At 41.9% G+C, this 17,746-nt stretch overlaps 1 protein-coding gene and 1 pseudogene across 2 annotated transcripts in view; one reads left to right on the top strand and one right to left on the bottom strand.

The window, feature by feature from the left end:
* Positions 1-17,318, top strand: part of ATL3 (atlastin GTPase 3) — a 45,111-nt gene extending 27,793 nt beyond the window's left edge. For both annotated transcript variants that reach the window (XM_003909649.5, XM_009185797.4), the window contains exons 6-13: positions 1,465-1,521; positions 3,914-4,006; positions 4,688-4,826; positions 9,680-9,807; positions 10,423-10,479; positions 13,365-13,436; positions 14,980-15,411; positions 17,037-17,318. In XM_003909649.5, the coding sequence (XP_003909698.1) occupies positions 1,465-1,521; positions 3,914-4,006; positions 4,688-4,826; positions 9,680-9,807; positions 10,423-10,479; positions 13,365-13,436; positions 14,980-15,411; positions 17,037-17,123 (1,065 nt within the window). In that variant the 3' untranslated portion in view covers positions 17,124-17,318. The remainder of the gene's footprint in view (positions 1-1,464; positions 1,522-3,913; positions 4,007-4,687; positions 4,827-9,679; positions 9,808-10,422; positions 10,480-13,364; positions 13,437-14,979; positions 15,412-17,036) is intronic.
* Positions 13,733-14,219, bottom strand: LOC101025799 (annotated as a pseudogene).
* Positions 17,319-17,746: the final 428 nt, after the last annotated feature.

Genomic DNA, 17,746 nt, shown 5'->3' with positions numbered 1-17,746 from the left:
TCCTAGTTTTCAGCCACACTCCTATACCTCCTCCTGTAAGGTAATTGCATGCTTATAATTTCTGGGCATTTCAGGGATTCTACTGAGATAATTTATTCTTCCTTGTTGGTCCCCGTCTCTTCCAGATTTCTTAGCAGAACAGAGAAAGCCAAAACTTGAGACAGTTCTCATTTGTCTATTTTCCATCCAGAATGTTTTTGACAGGTCTTTTCTGCTGACTGCTTTGTCCTGTTTACTTTTAAACTTTGTTTTGTTATGCTTTTAGTGAGGCTTCCTGAAGAAATAGAGGTAAATATACATGTAAACCTTAACCTTAAAGAATTCAGTCATTTGAATGGTATAAATATCATGGACCTAATACTTTTCTTGCTGCTGGAAATCCAGTAGTGCACAAAACAGAGAAATATCCCTGCCCTCATGGAGTTTAAATGCTAGTATAAAGACAGATGCAAACCAAGACAAGAAGAGGTATAGTACATTAGATAATGATAAATGTTAAGAAAAAATTTTTAAGGCTGGGCGTGGTGGCTCACGCCTGTAATCCCAGCACTTTGGGAGGCCAAGGTGGGTGGATCGCCTGGGGTCAGGAGTTCAAGACCAGCCTGACCAGCATGGAGAAACCCCTTCTCTACTAAAAATACAAAATTAGCTGGGCGTGGTGGCACATGCCTGTAATCCCAGCTACTCAGGTGGCTGAGTCAGGAGAATAGCCTGAACCCGGGAGGCAGATGTTACAGTGAGCCACGCACCATCACACTCCAGCCTGGGCAACAAGAGCTCAGAGCACAACTCTTTGTCTCAAAAAAAAAAAAAAAATTTTTTTTTTTTAAAGACACGAAGTAGGAAATATTATTGGCAAACTTGTAATCTTTTTAGGTAGATGGCCATGGAAGGCTTCACTGAGAAGGAGCCATTTGAAAGACCTTAAGAAGTGAGGGAGCAGATCATGAGGAAGGATATTTGGGAGAAGAACTTACAGTTAGTGGGAGGAGCCAGTATGAAGGTCCTAAGGCAGCAGTGTGCCCTGTATGTTTGAAGAACAGGAAGGAGGGCCAGTGTGGCAGCATCACACTGTAAGGACTGGCTTTAATACTGAATGAAGTTGCAGGGTTTTGAGCAAAGCCATGATATGATCTGACTAACCATATTATAACAGAGTCAGTGTGGTTGCTACATTGAGAATAGCCCATAGGGAGTCACGAGCTGAGGCAGTTAGGAGACTATTGCAGTATTCCAAGCCACATGGACATAGTGAGTGGCTGGATTCTGGATTTGCTGATGAATTGGGATGTGGGATGTGAGCAGGGAATAACCAAGATGATTTTAAGGTTCATGACTCCTGTGGGCTTTTGAAACTGTAGAACCCTGGTATCAATATAAATATAATGAATACTTTGCTAAAAAAAAGCCATAGAACTATTTTAAGTAATTTGCTTTACAAACCATAATGCTTCTTTTTTAAAGCTCTTCACAGAATACGGTCGTCTGGCAATGGATGAAATTTTCCAAAAGCCTTTCCAGGTTAGAATATTTATTTTAAATATAATTCATATATTTGTTTTTGTTCACAGATCAGCAGACTACAGCTCATAGGCCAAATCTAGCCTGCCACCTGTTTTTATGACTGTGAGCTAAGAATAGTTTTTACATTTTTAAATGGTTGAAAAAAATGAGCAATACTATTTTATGACATGTAAATTATCTGAAATTCAAATGTCAGTGTCTATAGATAAAATTTTAGTGGAACACAGCCATGCTCATTTGTCTTTGTACTGTCTGTGACTGCTTTCCTGCTGCAATGGCAGAGTTGAGTAATTACTTAAAAAATAAACTCTCTGGGTTGGGCATTTTGGCTTACGCCTGTAATCCCAGCACTTTGAGAGGCCAAGGCAGGCAGATCACCTAAGGTCAAGAGTTCGGGACCAACTTGGCCAACATGGAACCTGTCTCTACTAAAAATATAAAAATTAGCTGGCATGGTGGCGGGTGCCTGTAATCTCAGCTACTCAGGAGGCTAAGGCAGGAGAGTTGCTTGAGCCTGGTAGGTGAAGGTTACAGTGAGCTGAGATCATGCCACTGTACTCCAACCTGGGTGACAGAGCAAGACTTTGTCTCAAAAAAAAAAAAAAAAAAACGAAAAAAGAAAAAGAAAAGGTTGTGCACGCCTGCAGTCCCAGCTACTTGGTGGGGTTGAGGTAGGAGGATTATTTAAGCCTAGGAGGTCAAGGCTGCAGTGAGCCATGATCGTGCCACTGCAATCCAGCCTGGGTAACAAAGCAAGACCATCTCAACACTGTCTCTGTCTCTCTCTCTCTCTGTCTCTCTCTCTCTCTCTCTCTCTCTCTCTGTCTCTCTCTCTTTTCTTTGCTGACCTCTGCTTTAGTTCAGTGTTTCTTGAGAATGAGGAAGCACAGCAGCCTCAATCAACGGGATTAGAGGTGCTTTCAGTGTGTAAGCCTTATTTCTTTTCTTTTCTAATTTATTTTTTTTGAGATGGAGTTTCTATCTAAAATTTTGTCCAGGCTGGAGTACACTGGCACGATCTTGGCTCACTGCAATCTCTGCCTCCCAGATTCAAGCAATTCTCCCGCCTCCCCCTCCTGAGTAGCTGGGATTACAGGCGCCCAGCTAATTTTTTGTATTTTTTGTAGAGATGGAGTTTCATCATGTTGACCAGGCTGGTCTCAAACTCCTGACCTCAGGTGATCCACTGCTTTGGCCTCCCAAAGTAAAGGGATTATAGGCCTGAGCCACTGTGGCTGGGCTCCTTTTGAGACGGACCACAGGTCTCCCAGGGCTGGAGATGCAGTGGCGTGATCTCGCTCACTACAAGCTCCCTCCTGGTTCACAACGCTTCTCCCCGGCCAGCCTCCCAAGCAGCTGAGGGACTACAGGCCCGCCCCACCACTGCTGCTTTGTATTTTTAGTAGAGACAGGGTTTCACCATGCTAGCCAGGATAGTCTCGGGACCTCCTGACCTCAGGATCCACCACCGCCTCCCAGTGCTGCTGGGATTGGTACAGGCTTGAGCCACTGCCACCGGGCCGTGGCCCTTTCATGCTGGAAAGCAGATCTGATTTTTGAGACTCCTGAGTCTCGCTCTGTCACCCAGGCTGGAGAGCAGTGGTGTGATCTCACCTCACTGCAACCTCCGCCTCCTGGATTCAAGTGATTCTCATGTCTCAGCCTCTCGAGTAGCTGGGATACAGGCGTAAGCCACTGTGCCCGGCCGCAGATCTGATTTTATGATTAGCTGGTGCCATGTGGTTTTCTCTTTTGTCCTTTACTACATTTCCCATAGATTTCTTTAAGGCAGAGTCCCAAATTTACCGTTTTCTCGTTAATGTCTTCCTTCCGTTCCTACTAACCCGTGGAACAAAAATAGCAGATAGGATATATTGACCTCATATTTGGCTTAAACATGTCCTTCCAGTATTTGTAAAACTTCTAAGACATTATAGAATAGATAAATCTGGCTGGGTGTGGTGGCTCACACCTGTAGTCCCAGCACTTTGGGAGGCCAAGGCCGCAGGATTGCTTGAGGCCTGGAGTTCAAGACCAGCCTGGGCAACAGAGCAAGACCTCGTCTATACAAAAAATAAAAATAAAAAATAAGCCAGGTGTAGTGGCATGTGCTTGTAGTCCCGGCTACTTAGGAGGCTGAGGTGAAAGGATCACTTGAACCCAGGAATTCTAGGCTACAGTGAGCTATAATCATGCCACTGCACTCTAGCCTTAGTGATGGAGCAAGGCCCAACCTCTTAAAAAAAAAAGAAAGAAAAAAAAGTAAATCCTTCAGTACATATCTTTACCCCCTTTTTAGAAGCTGGTATTATGCAAAGATGTATTGCAGTTGTTCTCTTGAAAATGTGTTTATGCATGTTAAAATATGTTCTGCTCTTTTCTTAAATAGACACTGATGTTTTTGGTTAGAGATTGGAGTTTCCCTTATGAATACAGCTACGGACTCCAAGGAGGGATGGCATTTTTGGATAAGCGTTTACAGGTAAGTGGGACTATAATCTTCTGAGGAATTATCTCAAAGTAGTGATAGCTTTCTCATTTGCCTTTGGCTATTGTGTTTAAAGCAATTATTGGAAATGATATTGAGTACATTAACTATATATGAATCTTAATGCAAGCTAATATTATTTATTCCTGATAAGATTGAAGAACCTGTATATACAATGCACAGGAACTGTAGAAGAAAACTCTGGGCCAGTGCCCAAGCTTTGATTATAATTTCCATTTTACATTTTAAACCAAGTTCTATATGTGTCTTTAGAAGTCACACTCAGAATCTTAGTTATGTTATTCTTATTCAAAATTTTTACTTATTTTGGGATAAACAGGCCTAACCTGTTCCCCCAAACCAAAACACAGGAATCCTTTGTCTGTCACTACTAATTGGTTAGATCCTCCTTCATCCGCACAAACCAAGTATTACCCCTTGTGTAATACTCTTTTTAAAGAAACTCTTCTGCACCTGATTTGTTAGCTATAGGAGTCAAGCCATGGGTAATCAGATTTGTGTGTTTATTGCTTCTTAGGGTTCTGAGTTTTCTCATTTGGCCACCATGATCCATCAGAGTGGAGGAGTCTTCTTACCTTTGTCCTTATACTAGTTGTCCCTAGTAAAGAAAACCAGAGGACTTTTGGTTGATAAAGTGTTGGTCTTCATTGGCAGGTGAAGGAACATCAACATGAAGAAATTCAGAATGTTCGAAATCACATTCACTCATGTTTCTCCGACGTCACCTGCTTTCTCTTACCACATCCAGGACTCCAGGTGGCCACAAGCCCTGACTTTGATGGGAAATTAAAAGGTGTGTTCCAAGTGTTACTTTAAACATGTGATTTGATCTTTGAAATTAAAAATAATTAATCACTTACAAATCAAGTGAATGCTTAAGAAAAATGGTGTGCTGTCTTACAGTAGTATTTAAAGTCTAGTTCAGATTTTGCTCCTGACTTAATGCACCCATCAGAATTAGTTTGCCTTGACTTCTCCACCTGTAATGGTGGTGTTCATATCCATTAGTAGTCTTTCTAAGAGACTCGTTATGGTTGTTGGTTTACAAGAGATACAAATACTAAATAAAGGAAGACTAAACATTAGTCAGCTAATATTAAGTAAAATTAACTTCCCAAGGGAAGGCAGCATGATGCATAGCAGAGCTATTATTTTCATCTTATTTGTGATTATAGCAAAACCTGATGCTGGGTCATGTGCTAATGTCAGGAAGTGCTAACTAAGTGGTAGGTGAGAGGAATTGTAGTTGGGACTCTTGGGCTCCATTATCTTATTTTTGTTCCTTTTTCATTAAGGCCTTGAGTCATTAAATGGCTGGCCCTTGATTTACACATGTGTTAAACTGAGCACTCATTAATAAGCTTATCCGAGTCTCTCAGATTGCTGGTAATGTTTGCAACACTATTGCTAGGTACTTTGATACTTATGCTCCCAGTAATTCCATGAAGTTGATGTAATTTCCTTTATCTTATATGTGAGGAAAATGGCAAAAATAGTTAAGGAAAAGGAGGAAGGTTAAGTAACTTGCTCAAATTGCTCTGCTAGTAAGTGGTGAGGTGCAGATCTGCATCCAAGTTCTTGTTGCTCCAAACCCATACTGGGCTAAAATAGGGGTTCTTCTGTTATATGGAGGAAATCATTTAGAGGATATGTACTGTTTAGTTACTACTAAAAGGTTTTGAAGTGAATGGTTTTCATAGCCTTATATTAAATATAAAGTGCATCATTTTTAACCTATTTGATTTAGTTGATCCAAGAAAATGAATGTTCAACGCAAGATTTTCATTCCAGCTGATCTTAATATTGCAAAGAAACTGAGTTAAAGAGACTTAACCTTTACCTTTTATTTGTCACTTCTCTGATATTTTTACATGGTTGGCAGCTTTCCTGAGGAGGAGACTTCCCTGGCCTGTTTCATGGCAATTGAAAGATCTAAGATTATTGCTTTGGGAGAGAAATCTGCTTGGCAAGCACTGGACCTAGAATCTTTTACCTGAAAAGTAGTTTCAAGGGAGTTTTCAGAGCTGAGTAGGGAGAGAAAGTTGAGTGTGTGTATGTGTGTCTCTAGGTAATATATTGTTTAGGATTATAATGCTCCATTATTAGTTGTACTTTTACCAACCTGAACTCGGATTTGTTCATCACTGATGGGGAATGTGTCCAGTGGAATTCTTAAATGGAGGTGTTAGGAGAGGATGAATTAGAGTGACTCCTAGTGATTATCCTGTATAAACACACACAAATGGCATTCTTCCATAGTTTCAATTTTAATACTCCAATGCATTGCTTTAAAGTTTGTTTTCATTTTTATCATGCTATTCAGGGAGTAGGCAGAGTTTCTTAAAGTTCAGTAGCCCTGGCTTTTTTAGCATCACTATGCCTGGCTAATTTTTTTATTTTTTGTAGAGACAGGATCTCCCTATGTTGCCCAGGCTGGTCTCGAACTCCTGACCTCAAGTGATCCTCCCACCTCCCACTTCAACTTCTTAAAGTGTTGGGATTACTGGCATGAGCCACCACGCCCAGCCAGTACTTTTTTAAATGGAAAGATTTGAAAAATAAAAATTTGCTTCTTTGCCTAACTTTAAAATGTTAAAAATATGTTAAAAGCCTGCCCTCTGTGTTTATTTCAGGAACTACAATTTTTATGAGGATTGTTCATGAAGAATTCTTACTAGCTCTGCAAAGGTTTATGTACATCTTAGATTTGGAATTTTAGGGAACCTCTTAACCAGGATATTGAAAGGTTTTGAGTGAAGAGTAAATTGGATGCTAAATTGCAAGTAGCAGGTGATTTGTATTTGGCAAGTGCTAGCTTGAGAACCACACACGTTTTATTGTAGGAGACCTGTTAGTAGAACTAATGTAGTTTTCAGAATTAAAAAAAAAGATAGACATTATATTTTCTCAGGTATATACTTGTGCAGTTCCATGGTTGAGATTCTGCAGTCCTGTTCCATGTAACTTGGAAAAGACAACATTAGCCTGAGGTTGTTAGGGCTAATCCATAAAAAGAACTTAAAATGTAATTTTTGTGGAACATTTAAATTTCATAAGAACTACATTCTGAAACTATTTCTGCAAATGTTCCCCCAGATACTTTAGGAATTATTCCAGTGGTTTTATTTTAGTTTTAAAGATCAACCACTTATTTAGAGGTAGATGCCTGCCAAACATGATCTTAGTTTTGGTATAACTGATACTGAGCTGCTGTTTCTTGCAGTAATTAGCTAGCATAGCTGCTGAGTTTTTGTTGTTGTTTTTGTTTGTTTGTTTGTTTGTTTTTTGAGACAGAGTCTTGTCTGCACTCTGTTGCCCAGGCTGGAGTGCAGTGGTGCAATCTCAGCTCACTGCCACCTCCGCCTCCCGGGCTCAAGCGATTCCTGTGCCACATTCTCCCGAGTAACTGGGATTGCAGGAGTGCACTGCCACACCTGGATAATTTTTGTATTTTTAGTAGAAACGGGATTTCACCATGTTGGCCAGGCTGGTCTTGAACTCCTGGCCTCAAGCAATCTGCCCCCCTTGGCCTCTCAAGGTGCTGGGATTACAGGTGCGAGCCACCACGCTAGGCCTAGAATAGCTGCTCTTTGAGAATACTTTTCATCAGATGCAGGATGACTGTGTTGTCAGCATAAAGAAAATTGTCATCTTCCTATTTACTGTCACAGGGAGACCTAATACAGTAACTACTGAGTTGTTTAGTTAGAAATTACACAGGAGGGTTTATAGGGCACAGTCTTCTTTGACACCATTGAAGATTGAGATTGTTTCTGTTATGAGACAGTTCTTGTCTATTCTGATTTTAAAACTGTTATTTTGGTGTAGGCTTCATAGAAACATGAGTAGCATATAGGGTCTGTACAGCTTGTTAAAGTGGCAAGTGTAGCATCTGGATCCTGCTACTACTACTTGTGTGAGGTATTTTTGAAACACTCAGTCTTTCAGTGTGATGGAAATTGAAACCATACAAAAAGGTTTTTTGAATATATAATACATTCACATGTTTAAAATGTTGCAAAGGATTAAAAAGTACTCAGTGAAAAGTCTCTCTTCCATTTTTGTAGGCTTTCAGAGTTTCTTTAGTATATGAAAGCAAATGTGAATGTGTACAGAAATGGCCTATTATGTATACTTTTATACTTTTTCCCTACAAGGTTGTAAAGTACTTTTCCCATGCTTTTCTTAAAATTTTAGTTTTATTTTTCATGTTATAGTCTGTTGGTGGAGTATTGAAGAGTTCTTATTTGATGTGGGCTCCTACCTGCTTTTTTTTTCAGTGTATAGCTGGGAACCCAAGAAGATGTTAGAAGATTATGTAAATCAGCTTTTCTGTATTTTAATTCTCCTGTGTCTTTGTAGTTGGACCAGCCAATAATTCTTACTTTGAGGAAAGAACTCTATTTAATGGTTCTCCTGATCCCTCTATGGAAACCTTGTAGAAACTGCAGAGAATCTGTCACCTTTCTTGAGTTAGTGTTCTTTTCATTTTGGGGTGGTTCCAAGGGTCTCTGAGGAGATAATAGAAAATAAATATAATGAGGGACAGGTACTTCTTGTTTTAACATTAAAAAAATTAACAAGAATAAATCAAATGGATGACCAGTGATTTCTAATTGATTTAAAAGAGTAGTGTGAGGGCGTGGCAAAGGTCTGAGACAACTTGAGAGGTTGAAAATTGACCTGTTGTAGACCTTGTTAATGAAATTCTTTTTTTTTTTTGAGATGGAGTTTCACTCTGTTGCCCAGGCTGGAGTGCAGTGGTGCGATCTTGGCTCACTGCAACCTCTGCCTCCCGGGTTCAAGCTGTTCTCTGCCTCAGCCTCCCAAGTAGCTGGGATTACAGGTGCCCGCCACCACCTCCGGCTAATTTTTGCATTTTTAGTAGAGATGGGGTTTCACCATCTTGGCCAGACTGGTCTTGAACTCCTGATCCACCTGCCTTGACCTCCCAGAGTGCTGGGATTACAGGCGTGAGTCACTGCGCACGGCCATCAAATTATTAAAAAGTGAAATTTCTTGAAAGGCTAGGGAGTAGACCAGATATCCCAGAGTGAAAACCAAGATAAGGATATTCTGCATATATAGTATTCTATTTTGAACTAGAGAAGACTTTCTACTACAGTGGGGAAGGAGAAAAATGAAGGTACATTGGGACAGAGATCTATCAGCAACTTGGTCATAGCTAGAAAGTGTCAAAACATAGTCTCAGACCCCTTATTCTCTCCCACGTTTTTTTTTTTTTCTTGAGGTGGAGTTTCACTCTTGTTGCCCAGGCCGGAGTGCAATGGTGCAATCTCAGCCCACTGCAACCTCCTCCTCCTGGGTTCAAGTGATTCTCCTGTCTCACCCTCCTGAGTAGCTAGGATTACAGGCACCCACCACCATGCCCGGTTAGTTTTTCTATTTTTAGTAGAGACGGGGTTTCACTATGTTGGTCAGGCTGGTCTCCTGACCTTAGGCGATCCACCCGCCTCAGCCTTCCAAAGTGCTGGGATTATGGGCAGGAGCCACCAGGCCGGCTTCTCTCCCACTTTCAACAACCAATGTTAAAAGCACTAGACTGGGAAGATTGCATTTTATGTTCACTTTGGTTGAATAAGGCTGTTTGGCTTATTTTTTCCTTCTTTGTGGTCCTGTGAACAGATATTGCTGGTGAATTCAAAGAGCAGTTACAGGTACTGATACCGTATGTATTAAACCCATCTAAGTTAATGGAAAAGGAGATCAATGGCTCAAAGGTCACCTGTCGGGGACTATTGGAGTATTTTAAGGTAAATATGGCTTTTAATTATTAAAATTTTTGATTTTTGGTAAAGCTGATCTAACTTGTAAATCAAGTTGAATTTAAATATTGTGAAACTTAAAATTTTTGGGGGGAGATGGTGAAAGGCATTTTCAGAGACCTTGGTGTCCTTCCGGGAGTGGGCCATTGGGTGGCAGTATTGGTCTAAGAACCAAATGGATGTTCTTTGCACTCTCTTAGAGGAGCAATTAGCTGTGACTAAAGGAAGATTGTTCCTCAAGGAAGATGGTGTGGACAGGAGGTGGTTAGGAAGTTGCTGTGAGTAGGAGGAGACGGCACCTAGATGTGACACGACTACCTCAAGGCGGATGGTCACTCTGCCCACAGGTAGTGGTGAGGTCAGCGTGCATGGGGAGCTGGATGGGAATCCTAGCCTCTGTAGGTTTGTGCTGCTTGAGAACATTTTTAGTTAACTAAAAATGCTAACATGCACTCAAAGGTGTGTGGTGTGTTTTTGCTAATTCCTGGTTGTTGATCTAAGTGTTTAGGAAAATGCAGTTGTATGGTCACTTTCTAAAAATTAATTATGAGTAAGATATAACTGAATAACATTTTATAGCAGTTTTTATGTTTATATTTTAAGGCATATATTAAAATTTATCAAGGAGAAGATCTGCCTCACCCCAAGTCCATGCTTCAGGTAAACAAGATTTGACATCCTAAATGCTACCCTTCAATTACCTGAGTTGACCTGTATACAATAAGCAGAGTTCTTCAGGAAGAGAATGTGCTTTTTCTCCTTTTTCATTATGCTGAGGTCTGTTAATTTTTTTTTAGCACATTTTGCAGTAGTGTGGCCTCCTAGTTCACTTTGCAGTAATGTGACCTTCTAGTTCACTTGTTTGTATTCATGGTTGTACAGTTGAAATGGCTTCTTCTCACTGGGCCTAGTCTTTTCACCAAACACACTTCGGGAAGCACAGTTTATTATTCTTGGGTGAAACATACCCAGCATGTTAGACAAGCAATTTCTTGTCATCTGTTGTTTATTTTTTTTATATATATAATTTATAATTTATAATTTTTTGAGACAGAGTCTCACTCTTGACAAGGCTGGAGTGCAGTGGCATGATCTCGGCTCACCGCAACCTCCACCTCCTGGGTTCAAGTGATTCTCGTGCCTCAGCCTCCCAGGTAGCTGGGATTATAGGCATATACCACCATGCCTGGCTAATTTTTGTGTTTTTAATAGAGATCGGTTTAGCCATGTTGCCCAGGCTGGTCTCGAACTCCTGGACTCAAGCAATCCGACCGTCTTGGCCTCCCGAAGTGCTGGGATTATAGGGGTGAGCCACCGTGCCTGGCCATAATTTTTTTAATTAAAAAAAAAAAAAAATAGTGATGTGGTCTTGCTGTGTTGCTCAGGCTGGTCTCAAACTTGGCTCAAGCGATGTGCCTGCCTCAGCCTCCCAAAGTGCTAAGATTATAGGTGTAAGCCACCGTGCCTGACCTACTGTTTACTTTAGTGGAACATGTCCTGACATACCTGTTTACTATTCGCTAATCAGGTTTTTAATTTGCAACTAGAATGTCATTTGGTTAAAATATTTTTTTTTTTTTTTTTTTTTTGAGACGAGGTCTGCAGCTCTATGCTCGCCAGAGCTGGAGTGCAGTGGTAGCGGATCTCAGCTCGCAAGCTCCGCTGCCTCCCGGGTTCCACGCCATTCTCCGCCTCAGACCTCCCGGTAGCTGGGACCACAGGCGCCACGCCACCTAAGCCCGGCTAATTTTTTGTATTTTTAGTAGAGCGGGGTTTCACCGTGTTAGCCAGCATGGTCGATCTCCTGACCTGCGTGATCCATGCCATCTCGGCCTCCCAAAGTGCTGGGATTACAGGCAGTACGCCCGGCCCGGCTAGTTTTTGTAGTTTAGTAGAGGCGGGGTTTCACCATGTTAGCCGGGATGGTCTCGATCTCCTGACCTCGTGATCCCCGCCCGCCTCGGCCTCCCAAAGTGCTGGGATTACAGGCTTGAGCCACCGAGCCCGGCCTATCATTTGGTTAAAATATAATTTTTACTTTCATATGCTGAACATAAGGGGATTTATTGCCAAGTGTTGATTTATTTTGTAGCAGAAAATTTTCATAAAGGGAGCTAGAGCCTGGGATTGACATTGCAAATAATTTTTTCCTTTTTTTTTTTGAGACGGAGTCTCGCTCTGTTGCCCAGGCTGGAGTGCAGTGGCGTGATCTTGGCTTACTGCAAGCTCCGCCTCCTGGGTTCATGCCATTCTCCTATCTCAGCCTCCCAAGTAGCTGGGACTACAGGCGCCTGCCACCATGCCTGGCTAATTTTTTTTTTATTTTTAGTAGAGACGGGGTTTCACAGTGTTAGCCAGGATGATCTCTATCTCCTGACCTTGTGATCCGCCCACCTCAGCCTCCCAAAGTGCTGGAGTTACAGGCATGAGCCACCGTGCCCAGCACCTCCCACCCCGCCCTTTTTTTTTAAATAGAAATGGATCTAGCTGTGTGTTGGAGTAGGCTGGTGCTGAATTCCTGCCCCAAGTGATCCTCCACCCCAGCTTCAGTGCTGGGATTAAGGCATGAGCCACTAATCCCAGCTTTTCCCTTTCTTTTTTTCTTTTTGAGACAGAGTCTTGCTGTATCAGCTTCAGGGCTGGAGTAATGGGTGGCATTATCTCGCCTTTCCCCACTGCAGCCTCTACCTCCTGTTCAAGCAGTTCTCCTGCCTCAGCCTCCTGAGTAGCTGGGACTCATGCAGGCATGCACCACCATGCCTGCTAGCTAATTATTTTGTGTTTTTAGTAGAGATGGGGTTTCACCATGTTGGCCAGGCTGGCCTTGAACTCCTGACCTTGTGATCTGCCAGCCTTGGCCTCCCAAAGTGCCAGAGTGCTGGGATTACAGGCATGAGCCACCGCACCCAACCTTTCCTTCTTTTTTATTTATTTATTTATTTTTTTGACTCACATCTATTTTTTTAAAGTTGAAGCAGTGGAGCCAGGTGTGGTGGCTTACACCTGTAATCCCAGCACTTTGGGAGGCTGAGGTGGGCAGATCACTTGAGCCTGGGCGTTCAAGATCAACTTGGGCAATATAGGGAGACTCTAGCTGTGCAAAACAAAAACTTCAAAAGTTAGCCAAGCGTGGTGGCACGCAGTGGCGGGAGGATGGCTTGCATTCAGGAGATGAAGGTTGCCGTGTGCTGAGATCACCAGTGAACTCCAGCCTGGGTGACGGAGTGAGACTCTGTCTCAAAAAAATAAAATTTAAACAATTAAAAAATAAATTGATGCAATGAAATATTTTCCTTGAATTTTGGAGATTTAATTTTTGCTAAAGATTCTTATGTATAAGAATGCGTATTTCTATGTATATGAACTTCTACCATTTTTTTGGGTAGAAAACTTGGCAGAGAAAGTATTTTATTTCATCAGTTGAACTATATGGAAATCTAGAAAAATAGGAAGAATGGGGAATAGAGAAGATTTTTTATTAGGTCATTTGTGGAGGAATGTTAAAAGAGGAAGGATTTATAGTTCATGTTTTTCTCTCTTAAAAGGCCACTGCTGAAGCCAACAACTTAGCAGCTGCAGCCTCTGCCAAGGACATTTATTATAACAACATGGAAGAGGTACGTGGGACATATGCCTCATTCTGAAATATCTATAACCTGTCTGGGCATTGTTGCGGACTTCAGAAGCCCAACTTGATCCTACTTAATGTATCTTTAAGTGGTAAGGCAACAAAGTTATATTCAGGTTGTCCTGGTAACGGGGGCCTTCTAATTATTACCATTTCTTTTTTTGTTTGTTTTTGTTTTGTTTTGTTTGAATAGCAAATAGTTTATTGGTAAGTACATGGTTTCAGTGGGAGTAATAAATTCACACGAACAGGAGACAGTAATCAAGTCAAAAGAATAAATGCTTACTAATCATCAGAAAATCTGTGGCCATTAAGGCAGGCACATAAAAATCCAAAATCACTCAGAGGCCAAATAAGAAGATTCGTGCTCTATTAGTTCACATGGAGTAGGTCCATAGTACCTGGAATCTGTAGAATTCTGTAGATTATCACCTTCTGACCAGACATGACCCACTGGGGCATAACTGTGGCTTTTAAGGAAATCTGATGGACTAGAGGTGAGGATTTTGTCTCCTTCCAAACCGGTTACTCTTTTATAAATATTTGATTTTGGATCACTTGGGCTTTTTGCAGTCACCTCTTTGGATACTATAAAAATGTCGACTAAGATTTTCTTCAAAGACAATATCTGAATTTTGAATTGTAGGCTCCCCTGATGGTCCAGAACACATGACAACACCACCAACGTATTCAAAAGCACAGTGAGCTATACAGCCATACTGAATAGTATAGCCAGCAAGTCGAAAGGTTTCCCCAGAACACCACGAAGCATAGTTCTGTGTAGACTCTGCCACCATTGGTCATAGGTCTGTTCTATAATTCATTCAATTTTTAGGGAAGTCGCAGGGCTTCCAGAAAAAAAAAAAAAAGCATGTCTCAAAGCGTCAAAGCGTACGTGCGTGATCCATGATTTCAGGAATCCTTGGGTCCCAAAGAACCCTGAAGACCCTCAACCAGGACATAGGTGGGTCTTTCTCACCTGGGTCCCCCAGAAGTTGACCATTTGGTTTTGTTTTTTTGAGACATAGTCTCACTCTGTCACCCTGGCTGGAGTGCAGTGATACGATCTCGGCTCACTGCAGCCTCCACCTCCTGGGTTCAAGCGGTTCTCCTGCCTCAGCCTTCTGAGTAGCTGGGATTACAGGTGCCTGCCATCACGCCCGGCTAATGTTTTTTGTATTTTTAGTAGAGATGGAGTTTCACCATGTTGGCCAGACTGATTTCGAACTCCTGACCTCAAGTGATCTGCCTGCCCCAGCCTCTCAAAGTGATGGGATTACAGGCGTGAGCCACTGTGCCTGGCCCAATGTCACTGCTCTTTCCAATTAATATTATCACCCTGGTTTTTTAAGTGTGTTTTTCAGAGGAAGTGAAACTAGACTTTATTGGTCTTAGTCATCTTTTAAAAGTTAACTTATTAATATATTGTTAACATCTTAAAACATTCTAATCCCTTCATTATCTTTTCATGTTTTATTTGGCAGTTGTTTTTGAAGAGATCTTTTAACATATTGTGTCTTTGTTCTTCTTAGGTTTGTGGGGGAGAGAAACCTTATTTGTCCCCAGACATTCTAGAGGAGAAGCACTGTGAATTCAAACAACTTGCTCTGGACCATTTTAAGAAGACCAAGAAGATGGGTGGGAAGGATTTCAGCTTTCGTTACCAGCAGGAGCTGGAGGAGGAAATCAAGGAATTATATGAGAACTTCTGCAAGCACAATGGTAGCAAGAATGTCTTCAGCACCTTCCGAACCCCTGCAGTGCTGTTCACGGGCATTGTAGCTTTGTACGTAGCCTCAGGCCTCACTGGCTTCATAGGTCTTGAGGTTGTAGCCCAGTTGTTCAACTGTATGGTTGGACTACTGTTAATAGCGCTCCTCACCTGGGGCTACATCAGGTATTCTGGTCAATATCGTGAGCTGGGCGGAGCTATTGATTTTGGTGCCGCATATGTGTTGGAGCAGGTAAGTGGTGCTGCTGAAGAGCCTAAGGGTTGATAATGGGCAGATATTTGTGCTTCTGTTGTGAAATATCTTAGTTTGGAAGAATTTCATAGCAAAGACAGGAGACAATGGCCACTCCCTTGGCCTTCGTTTTCTGATAGACTTTATGTTTTATCATCCTTTAGGATATTAATATTTATTCTTAATATTTTGTTTCCATGCCTAAAAATGCCCCCCCAAACCTTTCTTTTTTTTTTTTTCTGAGACAAAGTCTCGCTCTGTTCTCTTGCCCAGGCTGGAGTCCAATGGCATGATCCTGGCTCACTGCAATGTCAGCCTCCCAGGTTCAAGCGATTCTCTTGCCTCAGCCTCCCAAGTAGCTGAGACTACAGGTGTGTGCCACCACGGCCCGCTAGTTTTTGTATTTTTAATAGAGACAGGGTTTCACCATGTTGACCAGGCTGGTCTCGAACTCCTGACCTCATGATCCGCCTGCCTTGGCCTCCCAAAGTGCTGGGATTACAGGTGTGAGCCACTGCACCCGGCCCAGAAATAACCCTTTAATGCAAAAACATTGCAACTTAGACATACTGATTGTGTTTCCCTTTGGCAACGTTTTTTTTTTTTTCCTGAGGCAGAGTTTTACACTTTTGCCCAGGCTGGAGTGAAATGGTGTGATCATGGCTCACTGCAACCTCTGCCTACTGGGTTCAAGAGATTCTCTTGCCTCAGCCTCCGAAGAATAGCTGGGATTATAGGTGCCTGACATCACACCCAGCTAATTTTTATGTATTTTTTAGTAGAGATAGCATTTTGCCGTGTTAGCTAGGCTGGTATTGAACTCCTGACCTCAGGTGATCCACCCGCCTCGGCCTCCCAAAGTGCTAGGATTATAGGCATGAGCTATCGTACCTGGCCGGCAACTTCTAATTACATACTCTTCAGACATAATTTTTATGTGATTCTCCCTTCTCACCCGCCCCCAGATTAATTTCACTGAAAATCAAGAGCTTTGAAAAAATTATGAACTTAACGAAAAATGTTCGGTTTTGAGTCCTACTGAATTAGGAAAGGGATGGTATCTCTTTTTATTTAAAAATCTTCCAAAAGCCAGTGACTTGCTTATTTACTTATTGGGTTGCTTATTTATTTATTTATAAAATTTTTTTTGGAGATGAGGTCTTGCTCTGTCACCCAGGCTGGTATCTTAGCTGACTGTAACTTAAAACTCTCCTGGGCTCAAGTGATCCTCCCGCCTCAAATGAGCCTCCCAAGCAGCTGGTGTTACAGGCGAGTGCCACCACACCCGACTAACCCAGTAGCTCTTGGACATTGACATGGTCAAATTTTGTACATCTTTGAGATGATACATTTGTTTTTCTGAGTAACATGAACAGATTAGTTGGGTTAGCAGCTTGTGAAGCCACAGGAGCTGCCTATCCTACCCCAGCCACAGAGCAGATGTTCCCCTGGCTCTCTTGGGAGTTAGTTCCTGCCACAGCTTCCCTGTATCCCTGCATTTTCATTACAGTGCTTTCTGTAACATGCTGATGATGGAGACAGGTTTTTGAAAGGTTAAGGACTTACTTTCTTGGTGCTGTGTTGTATTTTATTAACTTACATGTTGAATAAATGGACTTTTGCAGGCTTCTTCTCATATCGGTAATTCCACTCAGGCCACCGTGAGGGATGCAGTTGTTGGAAGACCACCCCAGGTTAAAAAAGCTCAATAGCATCTTAACATGAAGATCAAACAAAAAAAACGAACCCCTACTGATTTCTGGGTTTCTGCCACGGCCACAGGTTCATATCTAGAGGAATGGCAGATCTGAGACCATCCAGGAAGAGCTAAAACATGGCCCTGTAATAAATGAGCAGACCTCTCCTGTGGTTTCTGATTATTAAACACACTTCCATTTCTCTTGGAAGCATTTCTTTTTCTTGCTGTTATAGATGCAAGCCTGTGTCTATTTTCATATTACTCTGCTTTGTGCACTTTATGGAGGAGGAAGCGAGAGGAAAATGGAAATGCAGCTTTTAAGTTCTTTATGTGCCACTTAGTGCCTTTTAAGATTGATTCCCTGATTTTGCAGACACGATGGGTAGGGGTTGGAGAATAACCTCATGAAAGATGCCATTTTTGGGGTGAAACTTGTCATTTCTTTTATACTTTACTCTTTTGAGAAGGATTCCTTTTTTCTTTTCTTTTATTTCTTGAGTTGGAGTCTCACTCTTTCACCAGGCTTGAGTGCAGTGGTGTAATCTTGGCTCACTGCAACCTCCACCTGCCGGGTTCAAGCAATTCTCCTGCCTCAGCCTCCCTAGTAGCTGGGACTACAGGTATATGCCACTATGC

The sequence above is a fragment of the Papio anubis genome, chromosome 12 (genome assembly GCF_008728515.1).
Source record: "Papio anubis isolate 15944 chromosome 12, Panubis1.0, whole genome shotgun sequence".
Lineage (NCBI taxonomy): Eukaryota > Metazoa > Chordata > Mammalia > Primates > Cercopithecidae > Papio > Papio anubis.
The sequence above is the reverse complement of the archived record's forward strand: the minus strand, read 5'-3'. Positions and strand labels throughout refer to the sequence as shown.